Source organism: Chlorocebus sabaeus, chromosome 12 (assembly GCF_047675955.1).
Source record: "Chlorocebus sabaeus isolate Y175 chromosome 12, mChlSab1.0.hap1, whole genome shotgun sequence".
NCBI classification, from domain to species: Eukaryota; Metazoa; Chordata; class Mammalia; order Primates; family Cercopithecidae; genus Chlorocebus; species Chlorocebus sabaeus.
The window spans coordinates 22,839,384-22,860,088 of NC_132915.1; the positions used below are offsets into that span (position 1 = coordinate 22,839,384).

The 20,705-nt window shown below is 37.9% G+C and overlaps 1 protein-coding gene across 2 annotated transcripts in view; it reads left to right on the plus strand.

Annotated features, from left to right (window-relative positions):
• The window catches only part of TRPM6 (transient receptor potential cation channel subfamily M member 6), a 160,435-nt gene that overhangs the window by 126,956 nt on the left and 12,774 nt on the right, over positions 1-20,705 (plus strand). For both annotated transcript variants that reach the window (XM_007969515.3, XM_073021522.1), the window contains 9 exons: positions 583-703; positions 3,629-3,720; positions 5,258-5,316; positions 8,078-8,103; positions 11,548-11,598; positions 13,069-13,134; positions 15,697-15,983; positions 16,257-16,339; positions 17,093-17,298. In XM_007969515.3, the coding sequence (XP_007967706.3) occupies positions 583-703; positions 3,629-3,720; positions 5,258-5,316; positions 8,078-8,103; positions 11,548-11,598; positions 13,069-13,134; positions 15,697-15,983; positions 16,257-16,339; positions 17,093-17,298 (991 nt within the window). The remainder of the gene's footprint in view (positions 1-582; positions 704-3,628; positions 3,721-5,257; positions 5,317-8,077; positions 8,104-11,547; positions 11,599-13,068; positions 13,135-15,696; positions 15,984-16,256; positions 16,340-17,092; positions 17,299-20,705) is intronic.

Genomic DNA, 20,705 nt, shown 5'->3' on the forward strand with positions numbered 1-20,705 from the left:
GTTACCAATTTACCCCGTTTGTTCTGCAGCTCGGAAATATATAGAACAGTCATATTATTGGCTATTTATTGTTTTAGTAATGAAGGAAAAGAGGCTAAAGACATTACGTGATTTTCCCAAATTCACATGGCTTCTAAATGACAGAGCTAGAATTCCAACACAAATTCTTTGGATTCAAACATTTTCTCAAAATATGATCTCCTACTAGCAGCATGAGCATCACCTGGGAATTGAGATTCAAATTCTCCCTCCTTCCAGACCTGTTGCATTAGAGATTCCAGGGGTGGGATCCAGTGACCTGTGGCTTAAACCAGCCCCTAAGCCTGGGTGATTCTGATGTGCACTCAAGATTAAGAACTAAGGTGTGGAGCAGGGGTTCTCAGTCATGACTGCAAAGAGAAATCACGTGGATGCTTGTGTCCTGCCAGCCTAAGTGATGGGATTTGTCAGCACTTCCCAGGCAATTGTAATATGCAGCCAGTGTTAACAGACACTGCCCTTCACCATGGTTCTTCTATTAGTGTGACTCACTGCACTTTTGAATTAATGTCACTGTGTTCCAACAAGTGTCTTTATCTCCAGATCATAACAGTTAATACCTGCTCTCAGAGTGACCAATTGAATCCAGAGCCAGGAGAAAACAGCATCTCTGAGGAGGAGTACAGCAAGAACTGGTTCACAGTGTCCAAATGCAGTCAGACAAGTATGTAACATCTACACTCTTGGATCCCAAAATACCTGGTGGAGTTTTCTCAGGGTACAGTCTTTAGACCATTGGCGGTCCCTCTTGTTCTTTCACATGGAGATGAGGGAAAGAGAAGGTAGTTACACTCTGTAAGGAAAATAGCATTTTTCTGCTTTTAATTTTTATGAAAGGGACAAAATTTTTTTTTGCCTAAAGGACTCCAGAAAAGAAAAATCAAGATTTAGATAGTCTCTTGTATTCAAAGCTGTTGAACCTTACTCAGAGTGTTTTATCCAGACAGTATTCATTTAGTCTGATTTATGGATAGGGGATTGTTTAATTTTATAAATTCTTAAAGTACATGTGACACTGAAATTATCTCTTAAGCTTAATAATGGTACTTGTAGAGAAGAGAAGATGGATCAACCAGCCAAGAATGAATACTATGGGCTAGGCCTGGACAGTGAAATAAGTCTGGACAGGTAAGATGAGGGCAGATTGTGAACAGAAAAGATAGCAATGATCAGAACTTTGGACTTCTTGCATTAGATAAGAGACCTTTACCAATTTTTAAACAGAAAGGACTAAGTGATTAAGGAGTCATAGGTTTTAAAAATATTTAAAATACTAAACTTAAGGTACAAGTAGACATTGTATTGAAATTTATGCTGTCAGACTTTTCTAAAAATCTGCTTGTTCGTATGGTAAATGGTTCTCAACCAATGGGTAATTTTACACGTTCCCCTCACTTTCCCCACAGGACACTTGGGAATGTCTGGAGATATTTTTGTTTCGTAACTAAAATGGGGGGAATGCTCTTGCCACCCAGTGAGTAGAGGACAGGGATACTGTTAAACATCTTACAATGAATGGGATAGATAGGTCCTCATGACAATTATCCAGCCCAAAATGTCATTGCTAAGGTGGAGAAACCCTGATTTTATGTTAAAAATACTCACTTGTCTGTTAAATCACTGAGAATCAAGTGAACTCTAAGCTGAAAGAGACATTTAGAAATTAAATTAGTCAGCATCCCCTCAATTTATAGATTAGCTTGAGAGCTTAATTTGCCTTGACTTTAATCATACCGTTTACTAGAGACCATAAATTTGAATAAATCAAATCCCACACCCAAAGACATGACTCCAGGACCAATTATAAATAGATTCATTTTATTTATAAATGTCATATATTTATATTATATATATATTAGTTTTTTTTTATAAATAGTATAATTTATGTTTAGGATATTATATATCATTCTTAAATCATTTAAGTTCTTTCCAATGAATTTCAAACGTAGAGAGATGCAAATGGCAGGAGGTTTCTGGGAAAGAATCTCATTAAGTCAGATGATCAGATGGGGAGGTAAGGCTAGGGAAATAGGTTGATCCGAGTGCCCGGCTAATCTGAGTGATTATCGAGGCCCACTGTCTTCCTTGAACCACATCTGGTGTTGGGAACCTTATTTTTTTGAAACGTGTCTGACTTAATAATTAATTGAAAAAGAATTAAAAAAATAAAAGTTTGTGGATAGGCAGATGCCCTGTCAGGTAGCATTCTCTCTCTCTCTGTTTTTTTTTTTTTTTTTTAAAGACAGGTTCTGGCTCCATCACACAAGCTGGAGTATAGTTACGTGATCACAGCTCACTGCAGCCTTGACCTCCTGGGCTCAAGCGATCCTTCCACCTCAGCCTCCCGAGTAGCTGGGACTATAGCGTGTGCCACCATGCTTGGCTAATTTTGTTTGTTTTTTGTAGAGATGGGGGTCTCGCTATGTTACCCAGGCAGGTCTCAAACTCCTGTCCTCAAGCAGTGCTCCTGTCTTGGCTTCCTAAAGTGCTAGGATTACAGCCATGTGCCAGTTATTACTACACTTGGCCTTCAAATAGTATTTTTTATACTTCCTGTATACTTTTTTTTTTTCCAGCACAAAATCATTAGGGAAAAATGCAACTGTTATCTCCTGTTTTTAGTCAGGACTCCTAATAAGTATTATTCTCAGAATTAATCCAACCAAGTATTCATTAAATATTTATTATGCATCTACTATATGCAGTAACTCTGTAGGTACCAGCTACAAAAAGAATAACAGTAATGATCCTCATCATCCGTTTTAATAAAAGGCTAAAAATTAAATCTATTTATTTGATGGCATTCCTTTTTTTTTTTTTTTTTTTTTTTTTTTTTTTTTTGAGACAGTCTCATTCTGTTGCCCAGGCTGGAGAGCAGTGGTACAATCTTGGCTCACTGCAACCTCTGCCTCCCAGGTTCAAGCGATTCTCTTGCCTCAGCCTCCTGAGTAGCTGGGATTACAGTTATGTGCCACCACACCTGGCTCATTTTTATATTTTTAGTAGAGGCAGGGTTTTTCCATGTTGGTCAGGCTGGTCTTGAACTCCTGACCTCAGGTGATCCACCCACCTTGGCCTCCCAAAGTGTTGGGATGACAGGCGTGAGCCACGGCGCCTGGCCTCTATCATTCTTTTTTTGTTGTTGTTTTTAAGTAGCCTACTATAATGTTTGATGCAGTTGCTAAGGAAGGACTCCTAATTAGACTAGGAATGGAATTAAATTTCATATATTTTAAATAAAGCATGTGCAATAGTGTGCAGGGAGAAGGTAGATATAAAAAATTACTAAAGGTGTTGTCTTATAAGAGGACAGTTTATGGATCATTTAATTCTCGACTTCGATAGAGAAGTGTAAGTTGTTATAAATGCAAAAGTAACTATAGAAGAATAGAAATAGAATATATAGTTTTCAACCTCTTGAGGAAAAAAAGGATAAAGGAAACTTGGTAAAACTTGCTAAAAACAGAAAGAGAAAACTATATCCAAGTTTAAATGAATGTACTGTGTTCAGATTTTTCTATTTGGGAACTGTGATTTGAATGTAACACATTTTCATGTATTTTCTAATCTTTCTCTTCCTCTTTACAAGGTGTAAAACCTTACATACATCAGAAAACGAAAACTAAAGACATTGGGCAATGTGCTGTACAAGTCAACGATTATCTAAAGCAGTCTCAAGAGGTAAAAAATATTTTAGGAGTTTAAAAAAACATTCGAGCATGCAGTGCTTCTCTTGACTATGCCCAGTTTACCTTTATGTCCCTTAATTGGCTTCTACTTTTTATTGACAGTCTGTTTAATCTTTGTTTTGAAGCTATGCTCAGTTGAATTCTTGTTCTATTTTTTCAATCCCCTACACGTTATTCTTTCTTTGACATTCTTCTTTATGCAATTTACCTGTCCGCTCAGTAATTTATCCTGGGGATGTTTAGCATGAAAGAATTCAGTTTTTGAAACTGTTTTCAAATATATGAAAGTTGTCATGTGGAAGAAAAATAAGCTATTTTCTATACTCTTTTAAGAGGTAGATCTAGAATCAACATATAGAAGCTACTGGGAGACAGATTTCAGCCCAATCTGAGGAGAAATTTTTAGCAATTGGAGCTTTCCAAGCATGGAATGATTTATTTCTGGAAGTAGTGAGTCCCTCACTAGTGCGATCAGTCAAGCATAGGCTGAACAAACCTCTTCGCAGGCATGATGGAGGAGATTCAAGCCTTGTGGGGTAAAGGACCCTTAGTGTTTCTTCAGTGCTGAGATTCTCTGGTTTTGCAGTCTGTTTTTCTTGCTGTCTAAAAATATGGGCCTTGTTTTGTGCCATCCGCCATGTGGGAAGTGTGAATAATTAGCTTAACCCAAGAAACCTAATTTTAAGTCTTTGTTTGAATATTACCTGTTTGAACTTGAGAACTGTTGGGACATGACTGTATACTAACAACCTTAGATATTCTTGTAGGAATAGGATCTGTGAAAGATTTTCAAAGTAAAATGTCAGAATACTTGAGGATAATTGGAAGCAAGGACCTGTGTTCAAATTCTGGTTCTGCCACTTTCTACGTTTCAAAGCTATGTATATCAGTTAACCTACAAGCTTCATTGGCTGTATCTCTAAAGTGGGACTAATGCCATCCTTATGAGATTATTGCTAATGGACAGCAAAAATAACAACTATGAAAAGGCCTACCTAGAGTAATGCCTGGAGTATACTAGGTCTCGGGAAATAATTGAATTTGGGTAGGAAATCAAATGAGGTAAATCCAAGGTAATGTTATTTTAAATAATCATCATGACCTGAGATGAGAATCTTTTCATAAGACATAACAATGTGATGATCCGTGTTGTCTGTCAACTTGTACTTTCATTTTTCTCCATGTCATTAGCTGATTGTGTATGTTCAATCCTCATTAACTGTGTATGTTTAGTCCTGATTTTCTATGTTTGGTCTGTAAAAAATTTCATATATTACATTTTCTGTTTGATATCTCCTTAAAGGTCATTTCATTCTGTTAAAGTCCATGAACACACTGAGTTCTCTGACATTGCCCTAACATTATGTATCTTTCTAGCTTGGGTTTAGTATGTTTTTTAAAAGAAGAATATTCAGGCAGATGAAGAAAAAAGAAAGATTCTCCAAGGAGCGTGTTTGGCAGATCATTCCTAGAAACTTGGGGTGGGATTATGTTGAGCACACACGTAATGGCCTTTCCCTTCTGCTCAGGATCTCAGCAGAAACTCTTTGTGGAATTCCAGGAGTACCAACCTCAATAGGAACTCCCTGTGAGTATTTCTAAATGTTTATCTTCAAGAGTCTTTGGCTTCTATTTTTTTTTTTTTAACTTGATTAGGAACAAAGGTTTAATTTAGTCAGAAAGGGAGAAAAAGAAGTGTGCGTCAAATGACAATATTGTTCTTTTGTTAGCAGAATGAAAATGATTTCTTCTCCAAGTTTTCCTGTTTCTGGCAACAAGATCTCACCTGAGTGCCTTTTAAGAATATAACGAAACACATACTCCTATAACAAATTAAACATTTGCCTTTTCAGTGTCAAAACACACATGGAATAATGATTATCATATCTTTTTGGATAGATAAGATTGTGAATTTGCATAAAAGAGTAGAAATAAATCTGTCTTGCTTAAAGAAACGGACTTGGACTGAACACCTGATTACGTTTATTCTTTAATTTTTAAAATAATTATTTTTTCATTTTAGTTTATAAGGCATATCTTTTTTGTTTTTGGTTTCTCAGTAACATCCTAATCACCAAAGCAGTAACTTTGAGAAAGGTTGAGACAGACAGGGAGAGGAAGTTTGGATGGAGGGAGAAAGAATATAGAGAACTCACGTGGTTGTAGACTTGAGTATATTCCTGGAATTTTATTAGTATATATTTAGAGAAATGAAAGTTGTAAACCAACCAAGCAAACATTATCCTATTTTATTTGTAGTATTTTCTGGACTTTCCTAGTTGCATCATCAAATTAACTATTCATACAGGTAGAATTCAAAACCATCTACTCTATGGAAGTGCCAATTGATACCCAGCAGGTAGAAGGTGACTTTCAGTTTGCAGTCAGCTCTGTTTAGAGATGGTCTTTCTCTAGGCCTCCCGTCATGGACCCTGTGCAAGCCTGCCTCCAGACTTAAAGGACACATGACTTTCTTCTCCCAAAGGTTCAGTAGTTTGTGCTCATGCAGAGTAGTGGGTTATTGCAGCATGAAATTGAACAATAATCGTAATTGTACTTTCTTTCTTAAGGACCTTAAATACTGAAGATATTATTTGAATGTATTTATTCAGACTCTCGCCTGTGGCCACTTGTGCATTTGAGCAGGGCAAGTAACAATTTAAAGAGAACTAGTTTCAGCCTGTGAACATTTAGGGGCCACGTGGGCTAATGAAACTGATTTGTAGGCTTGTCCAGAGACATTCACAGACTCATTTGTAGGCATCTGCTTTGCGGTAGTTCAGGAACCTTTTAGGTTAATTGATCCGGAAGAATACAAACACAGTTACATCTTATATACATTGTGCGATCACAAAGCTAATTAAAAAACAACTGCTTTTCAATGAGCTTAGGGTGTACACAGTAAATGACTTACATACAGATCTGGTGCTCGTTTTTCTGTAAAAACACTTGCAGCGCTGAAAACTTATTTCTTTATTGATACAATAAGGATTAGATGTAACTAATACTTCTCTTTCAAATATATATACAGTCAAGCATCAATTAACAACAGGATACATTCTGAGAAATGTGTCATTAGGTGATTTCATCCTTGTACAGACATCATAGAGTGCATTTACACAAACCTAGGTGGTCTAGCCTACTACACACCTAGGCTATGTGGTCTAGCTTATTGTTCCTAGGCTACAGACCTGTACAGTATGTTACCGTACTGACTACTGTAAACTATGGTATTTGTGTATCTAAACACAAAAAAGGTACAGTAAAAATATAGTATAAAAGATAGAAAATGGTACACCTGTATAGGACGCTTACAATGAATGGAGCTTGCAGGACTGGAAGCTTGCTCTGGGTGTCAGAGTGAATGAGTGGTGAAAGAATGTGAAGGCCTCGGACATTACTCTACATGACCGGAGACTTTATGCATACACTTAGGCTACACTAAATGTATACAGTTTTTTTTCTTTTTTAAATAATCAATTAACCTTAGCTTTACTGTAACTTTATAACTTTAAAAAATTTAAAAATCTTTTTGACTCTTTTACAATAACACTTAGCTTAAAACACAAATCCATTGTACAGCTATACAAAAATATCTTTTTTTATATCCTTATTCTAGAAGCCATTTTCTGTTTTTAAATTATTTATTTATTTATTTTTACTTCTTAAACTTTTTAAAAATATGAAGACACAAATACACACATTAGCCTAGACCTACACAGGATTAGGATCATCAGTGTCACTGTCTCCTACCTCCTCATCTTGTCCCACTGGAAGGTCTTCAGGGGCAATAACATGCATGGAGCTATCACCTTCTATGATAACAATACCTTTTCTGGATACCTCCTGAAGGACCTGCCAGAGGCTATTTACAGTTAACTTAAAAAAAACACAAGTAGAAGGAGTACATGCTGAAAGAATGAAAAAGAGCATAATACAATAAATACGTAAACCAGTAACATAGTCATCCATCATGATCAAGTATTATGTGCTGTACACAGTTGCATGTACTTATTTTTATATGACTGGCAGCACAGCAGGCTTATTTACACCAGCATAATCACAAACACATAAGTAATGCATTGCGCTGTGACATTATGATGACTAAGATGTCACTAGGTGTTGGGAATTTTTCAGCTCCATTATAATCTATGGGACCATTGTAATATATGCTGTCTGTCATTGACCAAAATATCATTATGCAGTGCTTGACTGTATATGTATTTTACATGTATATAAAATATACACCCTGTGTTGTTACTGTTTCACGTGCTGTTTCCTTCTTTTTATTGATAATTGTAAGATTTAAGGCAGCGTTATCTAAACAACTTCATTTTTTTTTCAAACAGGCTGAAAAGTTCAAATGGAGTTGACAGTAAGTTTTTCTATTTAAACATTTTATTTTTTATTTTTTCATCTTTTTAATGCTGGGGTTCACTGTCCTGTTGATATTTTTGTCATTCTTGAAATTGTGTTTATGATTTTTGTCCACCATGCAATGTAGAAAGTTCAGTAGAAGAGTAGAAATTTGAATATCTTTCTTCAGACAAATTGGGATTGATGTCTGGTTTAAAACTTTTTGAATGACCTGTTTCTGACTGTCATTTCCCCATTTTCTGTGTGAATGAGAGTATAACCACTGAGCTCATTTTGCTCACCAACTCTTACTGTCCTTTTGTTTTTTCACACATTACTCATTCAGAGCCATTTATAAGATTGTTATATGGGTGCCTTTTCCTGTAGGGTTTTAGTAAGATCTGGGCCCCACATGGCTAAATAGAACTAGGTCATGTGAGATAGCTCCCTGGTAAAGCCACTATAGTTACTCTCAAACTTGACTACAATTTACAAACTCCTTTCCATATTCTTGACTCCTTGATGTAAAGGCACCTTCATCTTCTGTATTCTTGTTCCGTCACACTTTCTTGGGTTTCCAGTACTCCCCCACCTGCTTTGCAGTTGATTCCTTCTCCTCAGCCTACTAACAAATTTAGGTTGTTTTCTATACAAAAGAAACAAATCGTCTTTTTCTTGATTTGCCTAGCTTTCAAGCTGCCGCTCCAACCCTTCACCTCCAGATTAATTGAAAGAGCAACTAACATTTGATCTTCAGCCCATGGAGTGTGCCCCATCACTTTCCTGAAACTCCACTACAACTGCTAACTCACTTGACTCTTCTCAGTTCTCGCTGAACTCGTGGTATTTGATATTGACCATTTTTCCTTCATGGCACCCTCTCTTTTCTATGTTTCCTTGAGGCTCTTCTTCTTTGGCCGTTCTACTTCTTTGTCAACTTACTTTTGGTCTTTCTGAGAGCCTCTTGTTCCTTCATGCAAGCTGGAAATCTTAGTCATTTACAATCTCCTTCCCACCCCATTGCTCTTAGCTATTAACCTTGCCTTCTAACTCCGTCCCTCCCCAGCCATTCCCCACCCCCACATCTTCAAAGCGATCTGTTTGATCTAGCCTACTGCTCCTACCTTAAAACCACCATTATTTATTTTCCAAAACAAAAGTGTATACTTTCATTTGCCCTTGAGTTTGTCTTAGCATTCTGATTGGTTTGTCTCCTTTTAAACTTTCCTATGTTTCTATCAGAATTATCTTTATGAATGCTAAATCATCACTCAGGTAGAAGCCTTCAATGACTTGCTGTTACCCAAAGACAGACTGCAAACCCCTGAGTTTTTCCTCAATGCTCTTGAAAGCTGGATCTCAATTCAAATTTCCAGGCCCATAGGCATGATCTCTTTCATTCACTATTTCTGCCTTGCAGAATATGACTGACCACATAGTAACACCTCCGTGTGGAGGTCTAAAAGGTGTCTCAAACAGAATGTTCCAACACTGTCCTCTTTTATCTCAGGAAGTGGCAACTCTGTCCTCCCAGTTCCTGAGGCTAAAGTCTTGCAATACTTGTCCTCCATTTTTTCACATCCCTACATCCCATCTATCAGTAAATCTTTCATAATATTTCAAGACTTTGATCATGTTTTGCTACTTCCACATAACACCGTTTTTAAGCAATCGTAATCTCTTCCTTGGATTATAGTATGGCCTCCAAACTATTGCTCTCTAGTAGTCTTTTTCCAGAAACAGCCAGAATAATCCTTTTAAACTGAAAGTTGAACTGAGTCCTTCTTGCTTAAATGACATTCCTCCTCACTTTGCAAAAGCAAAGTCCAAACAGAGTCTACAACACCCTGTTCTGCTTTCCAGCCACCCCCCAACCTCATTTCTCTCAGTGCATTTCACTGTGGGTACACCCTCCTCCTTAAACATGACAAGCATGGACCTGCCCCAGGACATTCGCACTTGCTGTTACCTATCACTGGAATAGTTTTCATTTATTCATATTGCTGCCCCTCTCTTCCTTCAACTCTGTGCTCAAATTTCACCTTATGAGAGAGGCTTTGCCTAACCATCCTATATAAAACAGGAACTTTTCTATTCCCCATGCTTTCTAACTCTTAAGTTGATGCATACACACACACACACACACACACACACACACAATACTATACTATATGTACTATATATTTATTTTCTATTTCCTTTTACTGGAATGTAACTAGAGACTTTATCTGTTTTAATTACTGCTCTTCCTCTTGAGCATAGACCAGTGCCTGGCACATAGTAGGTACTCAATAAATGTATAATGAGTAAATATGAATATGGTCTCACAATTCCTTAAGTAGTGAAGCCAAGACTGAAACTCAGTTTTATCAGACTCAGATGCCCATACACTTTAAGCATTTCACACTGTTTATGAAGGCCCTACCTTCCAGGTGGAATTAATGTGTTCCATAAACCTCTGTATATACCTTGATTACGTATATTACTTTAACTGTATTGTGATTATAGTTACCTGTCTCTCTGTCCTAATACATTTGCTTTTCTGTAGGGTGGGAACCACATCTTACCCATATCTCTCACGCCTAATATGATCCATAGTGGGAGTGGAATACTTTTTGTTTTTATTGATGACTTCAGAAAGGAGCCGTCTTTTCTGCTGATCTTACTTTTTGCCAACACTCCCCAAAGGAAGTGATTTTCGTTCCTTTCCTTATCCAGCAACAAAAACCCAGAGAGATGTGCAAAATTGGGCTCATTATGCTGCTTACTCTACTAGGTATAAAGCAGTTGCCATCATGAGACCAAAGTTCTCCACTTTAATTTTGATTTTATGAAATAGCAAAACTGTTGCAAGAGATTTCTCTAGAGCCTTGTAATTTAGGACTAAAGCAGACAGAAGAGAATGAGTTAAACTTGGAAGAGGTGTTCCCAACACATAGTCCTTGTGTAACCAAACAAATCTCTTGGTGCTGTATTATCCACCCTCTTCTTTGTTTCCAGTATATAGCTTTTAATGTGTTTTCAGCATTTTGTTGTTATTTTAGGTCAGTGAAGTAGTCTGTTAATAACTTGATATTAATACTGTCTTTCTATGGGTACTGCATCTTGGTAGGGAGCTCAGAGAATCATGCTTCTGGGATGTCATGAAGTATGATGGGCAGCTGAGTGCCTTCTGCAACCCAGAGGTGTAATTGGTTCAGAGGAAATACATCTTTGAGGCTAATATTACCTGTCTTTCTTCAATTCCCTATATAAATATGTTTGGAGATATTACATTGATGATTGGAAGCTGTCAGGATACCACACGCAATAATGTGGTTAAAAGATATTAGGCAAGCTTTTTCGAATACTGAGAAGCCATTCTGATTAACTGTTCAATAATAACTTTGAAGGCAGTATATTCATAAGCATGTATTTATCTCCAGCCACGTAATTAAAATGCCAATCTTCTCTCTAATTTCAGAGATCTCAGCCTCCTTAAAATGCCCTCAAGAGCCTCACCATCATTATTCAGGTAGGATGCATGTGTACATAGACATGTCAGCTGAGCTAAATGTCTGTGCTTCTGCATTTGTAAACAGTAACATTGACAAATTCCATGTTACTGACATGGCTGCCAACTTGAAAAGTTCTTGTTTGCTTTGATGGGAAGAACATTGCAATGTCTAACTTTGCCATTGACTTGGGAAAACAAATTTTCAGAATTTAAGAGAATTTGGATTTTTGCAAAATGTTTGCATTCTCAAGTCCCAGATTGCGAAGTCAAAAGATGACCTTGAGATCTAAAAATTCTTTGCAAGCTGAAAGCCAGCCCCAAACCAGAGATCTCAATGTTTTGGACTGGGGAAAAGGCAGACCTGAAAGTAGTTCCTTGAGGGAGGGTTTTGTACCCTCAATGGGGCCTCAGTGAGTATGATCACTGAATGAATGCCAACCCCACGGAGTGAGTTCAACAAAGATGTTATTAAACAAAGATGTCAAGGGTCTTGACTCTCTTAAGCAACATCACTTCACAGTGCTTCAGTTGTCTTTCTTTCAAAGTGGGAATAATTGTACTTGCCCTTCCTGAGGAACAGTCTGCCAAAGGGCTAGTTGAGAATTAAGAGGAAAACACTTTGAAATGCAAAGCAATATAAAAACCAACTGGACTGGTGCCATTGGGTGGTTTCTTGGGAGTCATTGCTCTCAGCGTTGGACGAGATAATACACGGGTAAGCCTTTTACAAATCTAAAGCTCAATACATGAGTAAGAACTTATTGGTGCGATAATTACTGTTATAATTATATGAGGTTGTTTGTTCAGGGTCTAGTAATAGATTGCCTTATCCTGAATTCTCCTTTGTGGTGAATAGAGTTGCAGTGGATTCCAGACTCCTCAATCTGGGCTCTTACAACTGAGTCTTTCAGCTCGGCAGTAATCTATTATTTTGACTCCAGCCGTCAACTTAAGAAAGTCTCTAGTGAGGAATACTGTAACTCATGTTGACTCTGATCTGTTAGGCTATAGCTCTTAACAGGAAAATGCAGATCACTCGCTTTTAATTAAAATCGGTCTTCAGCTCTCTCTGGAAAAAGAAGATGAACTGTGCAAAGTGAACAATAGGTGTCCCCACAGTCCACTGTGCTTTGGATTTGCTTTGGAAAGGAAAACCAAAGTTCACAGATTAAAATGCCATTTAGAAGAAAGTTCCACGTATGTATGGATTAGGATGTGATTTGGTATTCAGGAGAGTGGAGGTGACAGTCCTACCTCAGACCATGTGACATAATCTCACATTAAATGCCTCTAAAATTGGGATTTCTTTCCTGTTTAAGGCATAGTTTATTTTTTAGACTGTATTATAGATTATATTTTTGATAATGGCAGAAATAAGAGGTCTTTGAAATTAAATAGCATTATATGAATATATTGATGTGGAGAGGCTTTCTGTAAATTCAACCCACTGATGCATACTTAAAATAGAAAATCTGTTTTTGTTTGCAGCCATTGAAAGGAATAATTTAATGAGGCTTTCTCAGACCATACCATTTACACCAATCCAACTGTTTGGTAAGTAGCATTTCTACCTTCTTGAGGTTATGCCAGGACAGAGGCATAAAATCTGAGTGAATCAAAGGTCTACATTGCAATTATTTTAGTTGAACATTTCATTTTGTCGATGGTTGTAGTTTAGTGAGATTCATTTCCTAAAATGGAAACTCTTGTTAACTGTCATGGCCAGCATTCAGGGACAAAATCTAATACTATGGGAATAAGACCTATAATGAGCAGCAGTTGGGAAGAAAGCAATAATATTGCACCTGGCATTCACTGACTCAAGACTGGAAGTAAGTAGGGAAGAAAAGAACAAACCAACCATTTATAATAAGCACAGGAGAAAGCGATAAATGTCAATATGGTGAAAGCCAACAGGCATCTGAAGAGAAATGTTTTGTGTATTTTTTTTTGTTTATTTTGTTTTGTGTACACTAATTACTCTTACCTCAGACTGCAAATGTCTTTTTAAAAGTCTGGAGTAGTAAAGAAAAACAAGCTCACACTGGTGAAGCCTACCAAAATTTCTCTGTCTGGCGGGATAAGGCATGAGCAAGTTGACAATATAGCAGGGGTCCCCAAAGTGTCCTTGAGCTTGATTCTTCTCACACTGTTCACATGGGCACAGACCAGGTTGACTTCTGATTGTTTGTATTTATTTTTTTATTTTTATTTTTGTATTTTTTTTGAGATGGAGTTTTGCTCTCGTTGCCCAGGCTGGAGTGCAATGGCGGGATCTCGGCTCACTGCAACCTCTGCCTCCTGGTTTCAAGTGATTCTCCTGCCTCAGCCTCCCATGCAGCTGGGATTACAGGCATGCACCACCATGCCCGGCTAATTTTTGTATTTTTAGTAGAGACAGGGTTTCACCATGTTAGTCAGGCTGGTCTCAAACTCCTAACCTCAGGTGATCCACCTGGCCCAGCCCCCTAAAGTGCTGGGATTACAGGCTTGAGCCACCACACCCGGCCTGGCTTCTGACTGTTAATGCAGATGCCTTCCCCTTCCATTTGGCCCCATGGCTGGCTTTGCAAATCAATAGCTCTGCTCTAAATCCTCTAAGGATTTAGAATTTCAAAGAGATCTTCAGTGGCATTTATCTGGGCACCAAGAATAAATATTTGAAAGGTTTGAAAAGTTGTTACTGAGCATTACCTAGATGTGTTTATTGGTGAGGAATTAGATGCAAGAGTGAGAGATTGGATTCCTTGGTAAACCAGTACCGTGTTCATAAAAAAAAAAAAAAAAAAAAAAAATGAAGCAAAGGTGTAAGGGGGGAGTGAAACACTAGCTGGAGCTGGACAGAAGTTGTGTATAGAGTATGTTGCTCTGTTAAGAAACATTAAACACTGACTTGGTAGCATTTAGGTTCAATAGGAATTTTTCCCTCTTCAACAGCCTAAAAGTGGAAGCGATGTAGCAGTTAAGTAGTATTTTGTGTCTAAAATACTTTAAGTGGGATTGAGTTTGTATCTGAGGTTGTAATTCACTTTGGCCATGTTAGCCTACTTAACCTTTACAACAGCCCAATGAAAACAGTATTTTCATTCCCATTTTTCTGGTGGGGAAATGGAGGTTTTAAGTAACTTGTCCAAAGGCACAAAGGAAGGAAGGAGAGGCTCTGAGATATGACGTTGGTACTATTTGACTCCAGCTGAGTTAAACCGATAATACTCGCATTTTCAATGGAGTATTATCACCCCTAGAAAAAAATAAGATTTATTTTTAATGATATAAAGCACAGATCTACATAGAGTACACATAAGCAGATATGCAGAATATTTTTAATACAAGTTGAGCTTGTATTAAATTCAAGCTGAAATGCATCTGAAATCTAAAATGCTCCAAAGTCTGAAACTTTTTGAGTGCTAATGTGATGCCACAAGTGGAAAACTCCCACACCTGACCTCCTGTGACAGGTCAGAGTCAAGACACTTTCGAAACTTTGTTTCGTGCACAAGATTATTAAAAATACTGTATACCATTACTATCAGGCTATATGTATAAAGTGTATATGAAACAAATGAATTTTGTGTTTGGGCTTGGGTCCCATCCCCAAGATATGTCATTATGTATACACACATATTCCAAAAATCTGAAAAAACCTGAAATTTGAAACACTTCTGGTCCTAAGCATTTTGGATAAGGGATATGCAACCTGTATTAATAGGTCATGAGAAGAACAATTAGAAAAGAATGTCTAATTAGGCTCCTTAGGGGGATGATAATGAGCAACACCATCAGGTTAAACCGTCTCTTTAGAAGGATTTATCTTTAACAGAAGAAGCATATCCTTACTACTTTGCTTTTGTCCAGTTATAGTCTGCAGTGTGAACAGCTTAATTCTTTTGTATCCTCTGATACTTGTCCCTTCTCCCCTTCCCCACATCTACTAGACAATAAATAACGTGGAAACATGGCCAGATCCATGTCCTTATTCTGTTCTGTTCCCTGCTAGTCCCATCTTCCTCTGGTCGTTTGGGTAACTGAACTGATTCTGCATTGATATTTAGGATACTACCCATGTCACAGACATGGCAATCTTGCTGAATTCCTTGCCTTCACTTCTCTTTGCAGCAGGAGAAGAAATAACTGTTTACAGGTTGGAGGAGAGTTCCCCTTTAAACCTTGATAAAAGCGTGTCCTCTTGGTCTCAGCGTGGGAGAGCTGCAATGATACAGGTGTTGTCCCGAGAAGAAATGGATGGGGGCCTCCGTAAAGCTATGAGAGTCGTCAGCACTTGGTCTGAGGATGACATTCTCAAGCCGGGACAGGTTTTCATTGTCAAGTCCTTTCTTCCTGAGGTTGTGCGGACATGGCATAAAATCTTCCAGGAGAGCACTGTGCTTCATCTTTGCCTCAGGGTAAGTCTGAAACTCAGAGACCCATAGCCCAGAGGGACAGGTCAAAGAAAAGAGATCTGGTTACATCCTTATCTGAGGCCGTTATCTTCAACCCAAAGGGGAGCCTATTATTTTTTAGAGGTAGTATTGTTTTGTAGGACTTTTGCTTTCGGGACAGGCAGTGGTGGGAGTTGAATAAGGCTAAAAATCACATTTGGGTAGCCTATCGTAATTTCATGATCATAGCTGTACAACAGTAAACCAATATTTTTATCAGTGCTCCCTATTTTGTAGGAAATTCAACAACAAAGAGCTGCTCAAAAATTGATCTATACCTTCAACCAAGTGAAACCACAAACCATTCCCTACACACCAAGGTAAGAAAATCTTGGCATCTTGGCCCTTTATTTTATGTAGGAATTTCTATCTATCTCTTCTCAGCCCATTACTCATGAGAAATCTTATCCATGGGGAAATTCCCCATGATCTTATTTTTGGATTCTTCCTTCCATAATTTCAGGACTGGCAAAAGGAGAATTAGAGACCCCAGAGATACCTTGGTGTTGATCATTGGACTTAAACATGAGTGGAAAAAAGAGTTTCAGAGGCTATAACTAAGATTTCAGTTATGGGAAACAGATCTTGGGTGTTATTATTAATGTCCAGGGGCATTATGGCAGAAAAATTATTCTTATTGTAAACATGGTCTCTTCCCCCAATATCTTATAAAAGTAGGAATTTTGTAAGAATAAACTCTTGTTACTTTCACTTGAGTGTCTTTATACGCTTGGATTCATTTATTGAGACACAGATCATAATTTGGTGCTGGACTTAGAGTAAAGCTTCATTCTTTCATTTACAAGGAACTTTATAGAGCACAGCAAGAAAAGTTGGGTCTGGTACTCATGAAAGAGTTGGAAAGTTTCCTCAAAGCGAAGGGAGATGGGTAAGCATGGAAAGAAAAATTAACAATATTTGCATCCTATCCCTTCCATAGAAAGGGCAAGGGCATGTGCATTGAGGCTGCATCATACCAGGGTTAGGTAATCTTTCCTGCTGATGACTGCTCAGTAAGGTAAGTCCCACTTTTGCTGTATTGTGGGGATCAATGGCCTCTTTTTCCCTAACAGGTTCCTGGAAGTTTTCTTAATCTACTGCCATTCAGCCAACCAGTGGTTGACCATTGAGAAATATATGACAGGGGAGTTCCGGAAGTATAACAACAACAACGGTGATGAAATCACCCCCACCAGCACCCTGGAGAAGCTGATGTTGGCTTTCTCTCACTGGACCTATGAGTACACTCGGGGAGAGCTGCTGGTTTTAGATTTGCAAGGTGATTGGTGATGTAGGATTTGATACAACAAGCATGAGGCAAAGTGTAAAGAGATGTTGCAAGAGCCAGGATGGGTAATATATGGAGTTGCTCTGTTTAGCTTTGAAGGGAGGTGGGCACATTTATTTCGAGACATTGTAAAGTGATAATCATGGAATCTGCTATGTTATTTCCCACTTAGGTAGAGGAAAAAATGTAGGCAGATGATTATCTGTTTAAAATGTAAAGACATCTAAATTTTTGAGCAAAATGAGAAATGATTTTTGTAACAAATTTTTCAGTTTTATGACTTCACCTTAGTCTTATGTTAATATTTAGGCATGCGTTTATACGCATAGGAACATTTAGATTCTGAGTGTTTTTCATGATTTTGAGCTCATTGTTTTAGCAATTTATAATTTAGCTTGCTCTCTTTGCTGTGTCCCTTGTTATAACGGTTCATGAAAATACACAGACTGAGAGAGGCAACGCAGCACACTCTTATTTAATGGAAGCCTTTGGTCAGCACATCTCCTGACTATCAACACCTCACCTGTGACTTATAATCCTGCGTTACAAAACAGAGTTCTCCAGCAGGCTTTCCTAGCAGGGACAGAACAAAATATCTATAGAGGTCAAAGTTTAGTCCTTAGGCTCACTGACTGGGGCTTTGGTTTTAAATAAGAGATTTAGTCCAGGAAGTTTCCTAGAAGTTACCTCATTTAATCCTAGAAACAACCTCATTTAATCCTAGAAGCAGCACCTTGAGGTAAATATTATGGGAATTTAGGCCCAGAAACCTTAATGACTTGCCCAGAGTTGCACAGCTACTTAAGGAGGAGCCAGGATGCAGACTTAAGCTATTCTTAAGACATCCCTGTTCTTTTCGTTTCGCTGCTCTTTTATTTCTCTTAAGAGTTTCATATGTAGAGGGTATAACCATCTTATGGTTTGTTTGAACAACTTGGGCCTTTTTCTTGTCCTGTCTGACTTTCCCAGCTCTCTGGTTCTGGGATTCTATGCTGAAAGCCGGGTTTGGAGGTTGGAGAATGTAGAGATAAACAGACAGTCCTGGGGCATCGTGAGCCACGTCTGCTAAGACTGCAAAGTCACTTTGATTGAAACTTGTGTCACATGCTCAAGGATGTGACACAAATTTTTAAACTACATGCAAGTGCATTTTTTAAATGACATATAAGTGCTTCTGTCCTTTCAGATTGATGCTGCTCACAGAGTTGAATTATGTTTCTAATTCAATTCAAACCCAATATTTTAGGAAGCAATATAAACAAAGTTAAAATGACCAAGTTGATTCAGCTTTTAAACCAGCAAGTACTTGATCTATATAAACCCAGAGCATTGATGCCCAAGGCATCTATTTTTGTAGCTCAAATTGGAGAGAGGTTGATTGTTTTCATCTGTGTTTGACTGTGCTTTGAGTTTTGGGTGGAGTTGTTTAAAAAAGAAAAACAGAAACACAAAACAAAACAACCAAAGAAAAACTTTAAGGAATTAATGATGACTCTTCAGTGTGTTTTGTATTCCACTTGAATAGGTTTTTGTTTAATGATGTTTATGTTTGGGGATTTTTATGTCTCTTAGTAATCCGAAGTAACATTAAACAGAACAAATGCTGTGTTGACAGTCTTGAGGGAAAAAGAGAATTAACTTTATTCTTTTACTGGGCAATTATGTGAATTGCAGAAATAGGCCACTCCAAATAAGCGATGTCAAAACATTGACCTTCAAAGAAGGGAGGAGTGGACATCATAGAATGAGTGTGATGAAATTTGAGATACTTATCGGAGAGTTTTGGTCAATTGGTTAGACCTGGATTTATGGAAGAATGTGAATCCTATAATAGTAATTATGAACAGTTACACTACTACTACTAGCTAACATTTACTATGTTTGTGCCAGGCACTTGGCTAAAGGCTTATGTGCATTATTATATTTAATTCAAACCAGGTTGAAAAGGGAAAATAGAATGTAATTTTTAAAATCTCTTAATGGTTTTTGGTTCAGTTTTATATTGTCTTTAATTTATTTGTATTTCTAGTCTTTGGAGAGATGATGCACCTTGTCTGGGTGGTGTAAGTGGAGACAGAGGCTCACCAGCAGCAGTTAGGAGGAGGAGCTCTGGAGTTGCAATGCCAGAGTCTGACTTCTGGCTCCACTGTGAATTAGCTGCATGACACGGAGCAACCACTTTGAGTCCCACTTCCCTCATTTGTAAATGGGGAAAATAATATTAGGCACTTAAGCCATAGAGTTGTTAAGGGCAAGAATTGAGACAAGTTCCTGATACACAGCCTTCAGTAAATGTTAGTAATTGTTGATGTTAGCATTAGTCTCTGTGTGACTCTTTAATATGGAGGTTAATCTGCAGTTTCAGGCAGTCTGCCCTTAGCTGTGTGGTCCTGTTGGTGCTGCAGAGAGACTGCAGCCTCTGCTTCTATAGAAGAAGGCCCTGCTCGGTGTGCTGTGGTTCCCTACCGCTTTGAGAGAGAGGAGTGTAAAACACTCGAGGAGTTTATTCTTTCAGTTTCTTTTCTTCTCCTCTTTGCTTTCTTCCAAGGGAGTACCAATAACTAACCCCAGAAGCTGCCACACCAGGCCAGAAACTGTACTCTAAGGAGAGAATTGACCAATTTCCAATCACTTTTAATTATGCTGAAGTTTTTTGGTCTCTCTCTACTTAAAAAATCCTACATGTGAGGGCCTGAATCATCATCATTAAAATCCAACATTTAGTTCCCAGCAACAGAAATTGAAAACAATTATATTTCAAATTCCAGTGGTTTGTAGCATTTTTTAGCTCATTGTATTTTTCAACATTAATTTGGAGATATTAATATTGTTTTAGAGTTATTAATTTTTTATTCAACAAAGCAGTTTCCAGAATGGCAGCATTGGCATCGACGTCATCATCATCATAAATTCTGCTACTACCAAAAAGGTAGCTCCTTTCCACCAATGTACAAGTTCACTGATGTACTCAAAGGTGGTTGGGATCAGAATGTCAATCTCTGAGTTCCTCATAAAGGCATGCCGCGTATTACCTGACATGAGCATTTACTCTCTTGAAGTCAGATTGGTATTTGGGGCTGCTCTTTTTTCTTTTCTTTTCATTTCTTTTCTTCTTTTTTTTCCTTTTCTTTTTTCTTTTTTTCCTTCTCTTTTCTTTTTTCTCTTATCTTCTCTTCTCTTCCCTTCTTTTCCCTTACCTTCTTTTCTTTTCTTTTTTTTCTTTCTTTCTTTCTTTTTTTTTTTTTTGCGGGAGGACAAGGTCTCCCTGCGTAGCCAAGGCTGGCTGGAGTGCAGTCGGACAATCATAGCTCACTGCAGCCTCAGCCTTCCTGGGCTCAAACAATACTCCACCTCAGCTTCCCGAGTAGCTGGTACCACAGGCGTGTGCTGCCACACCT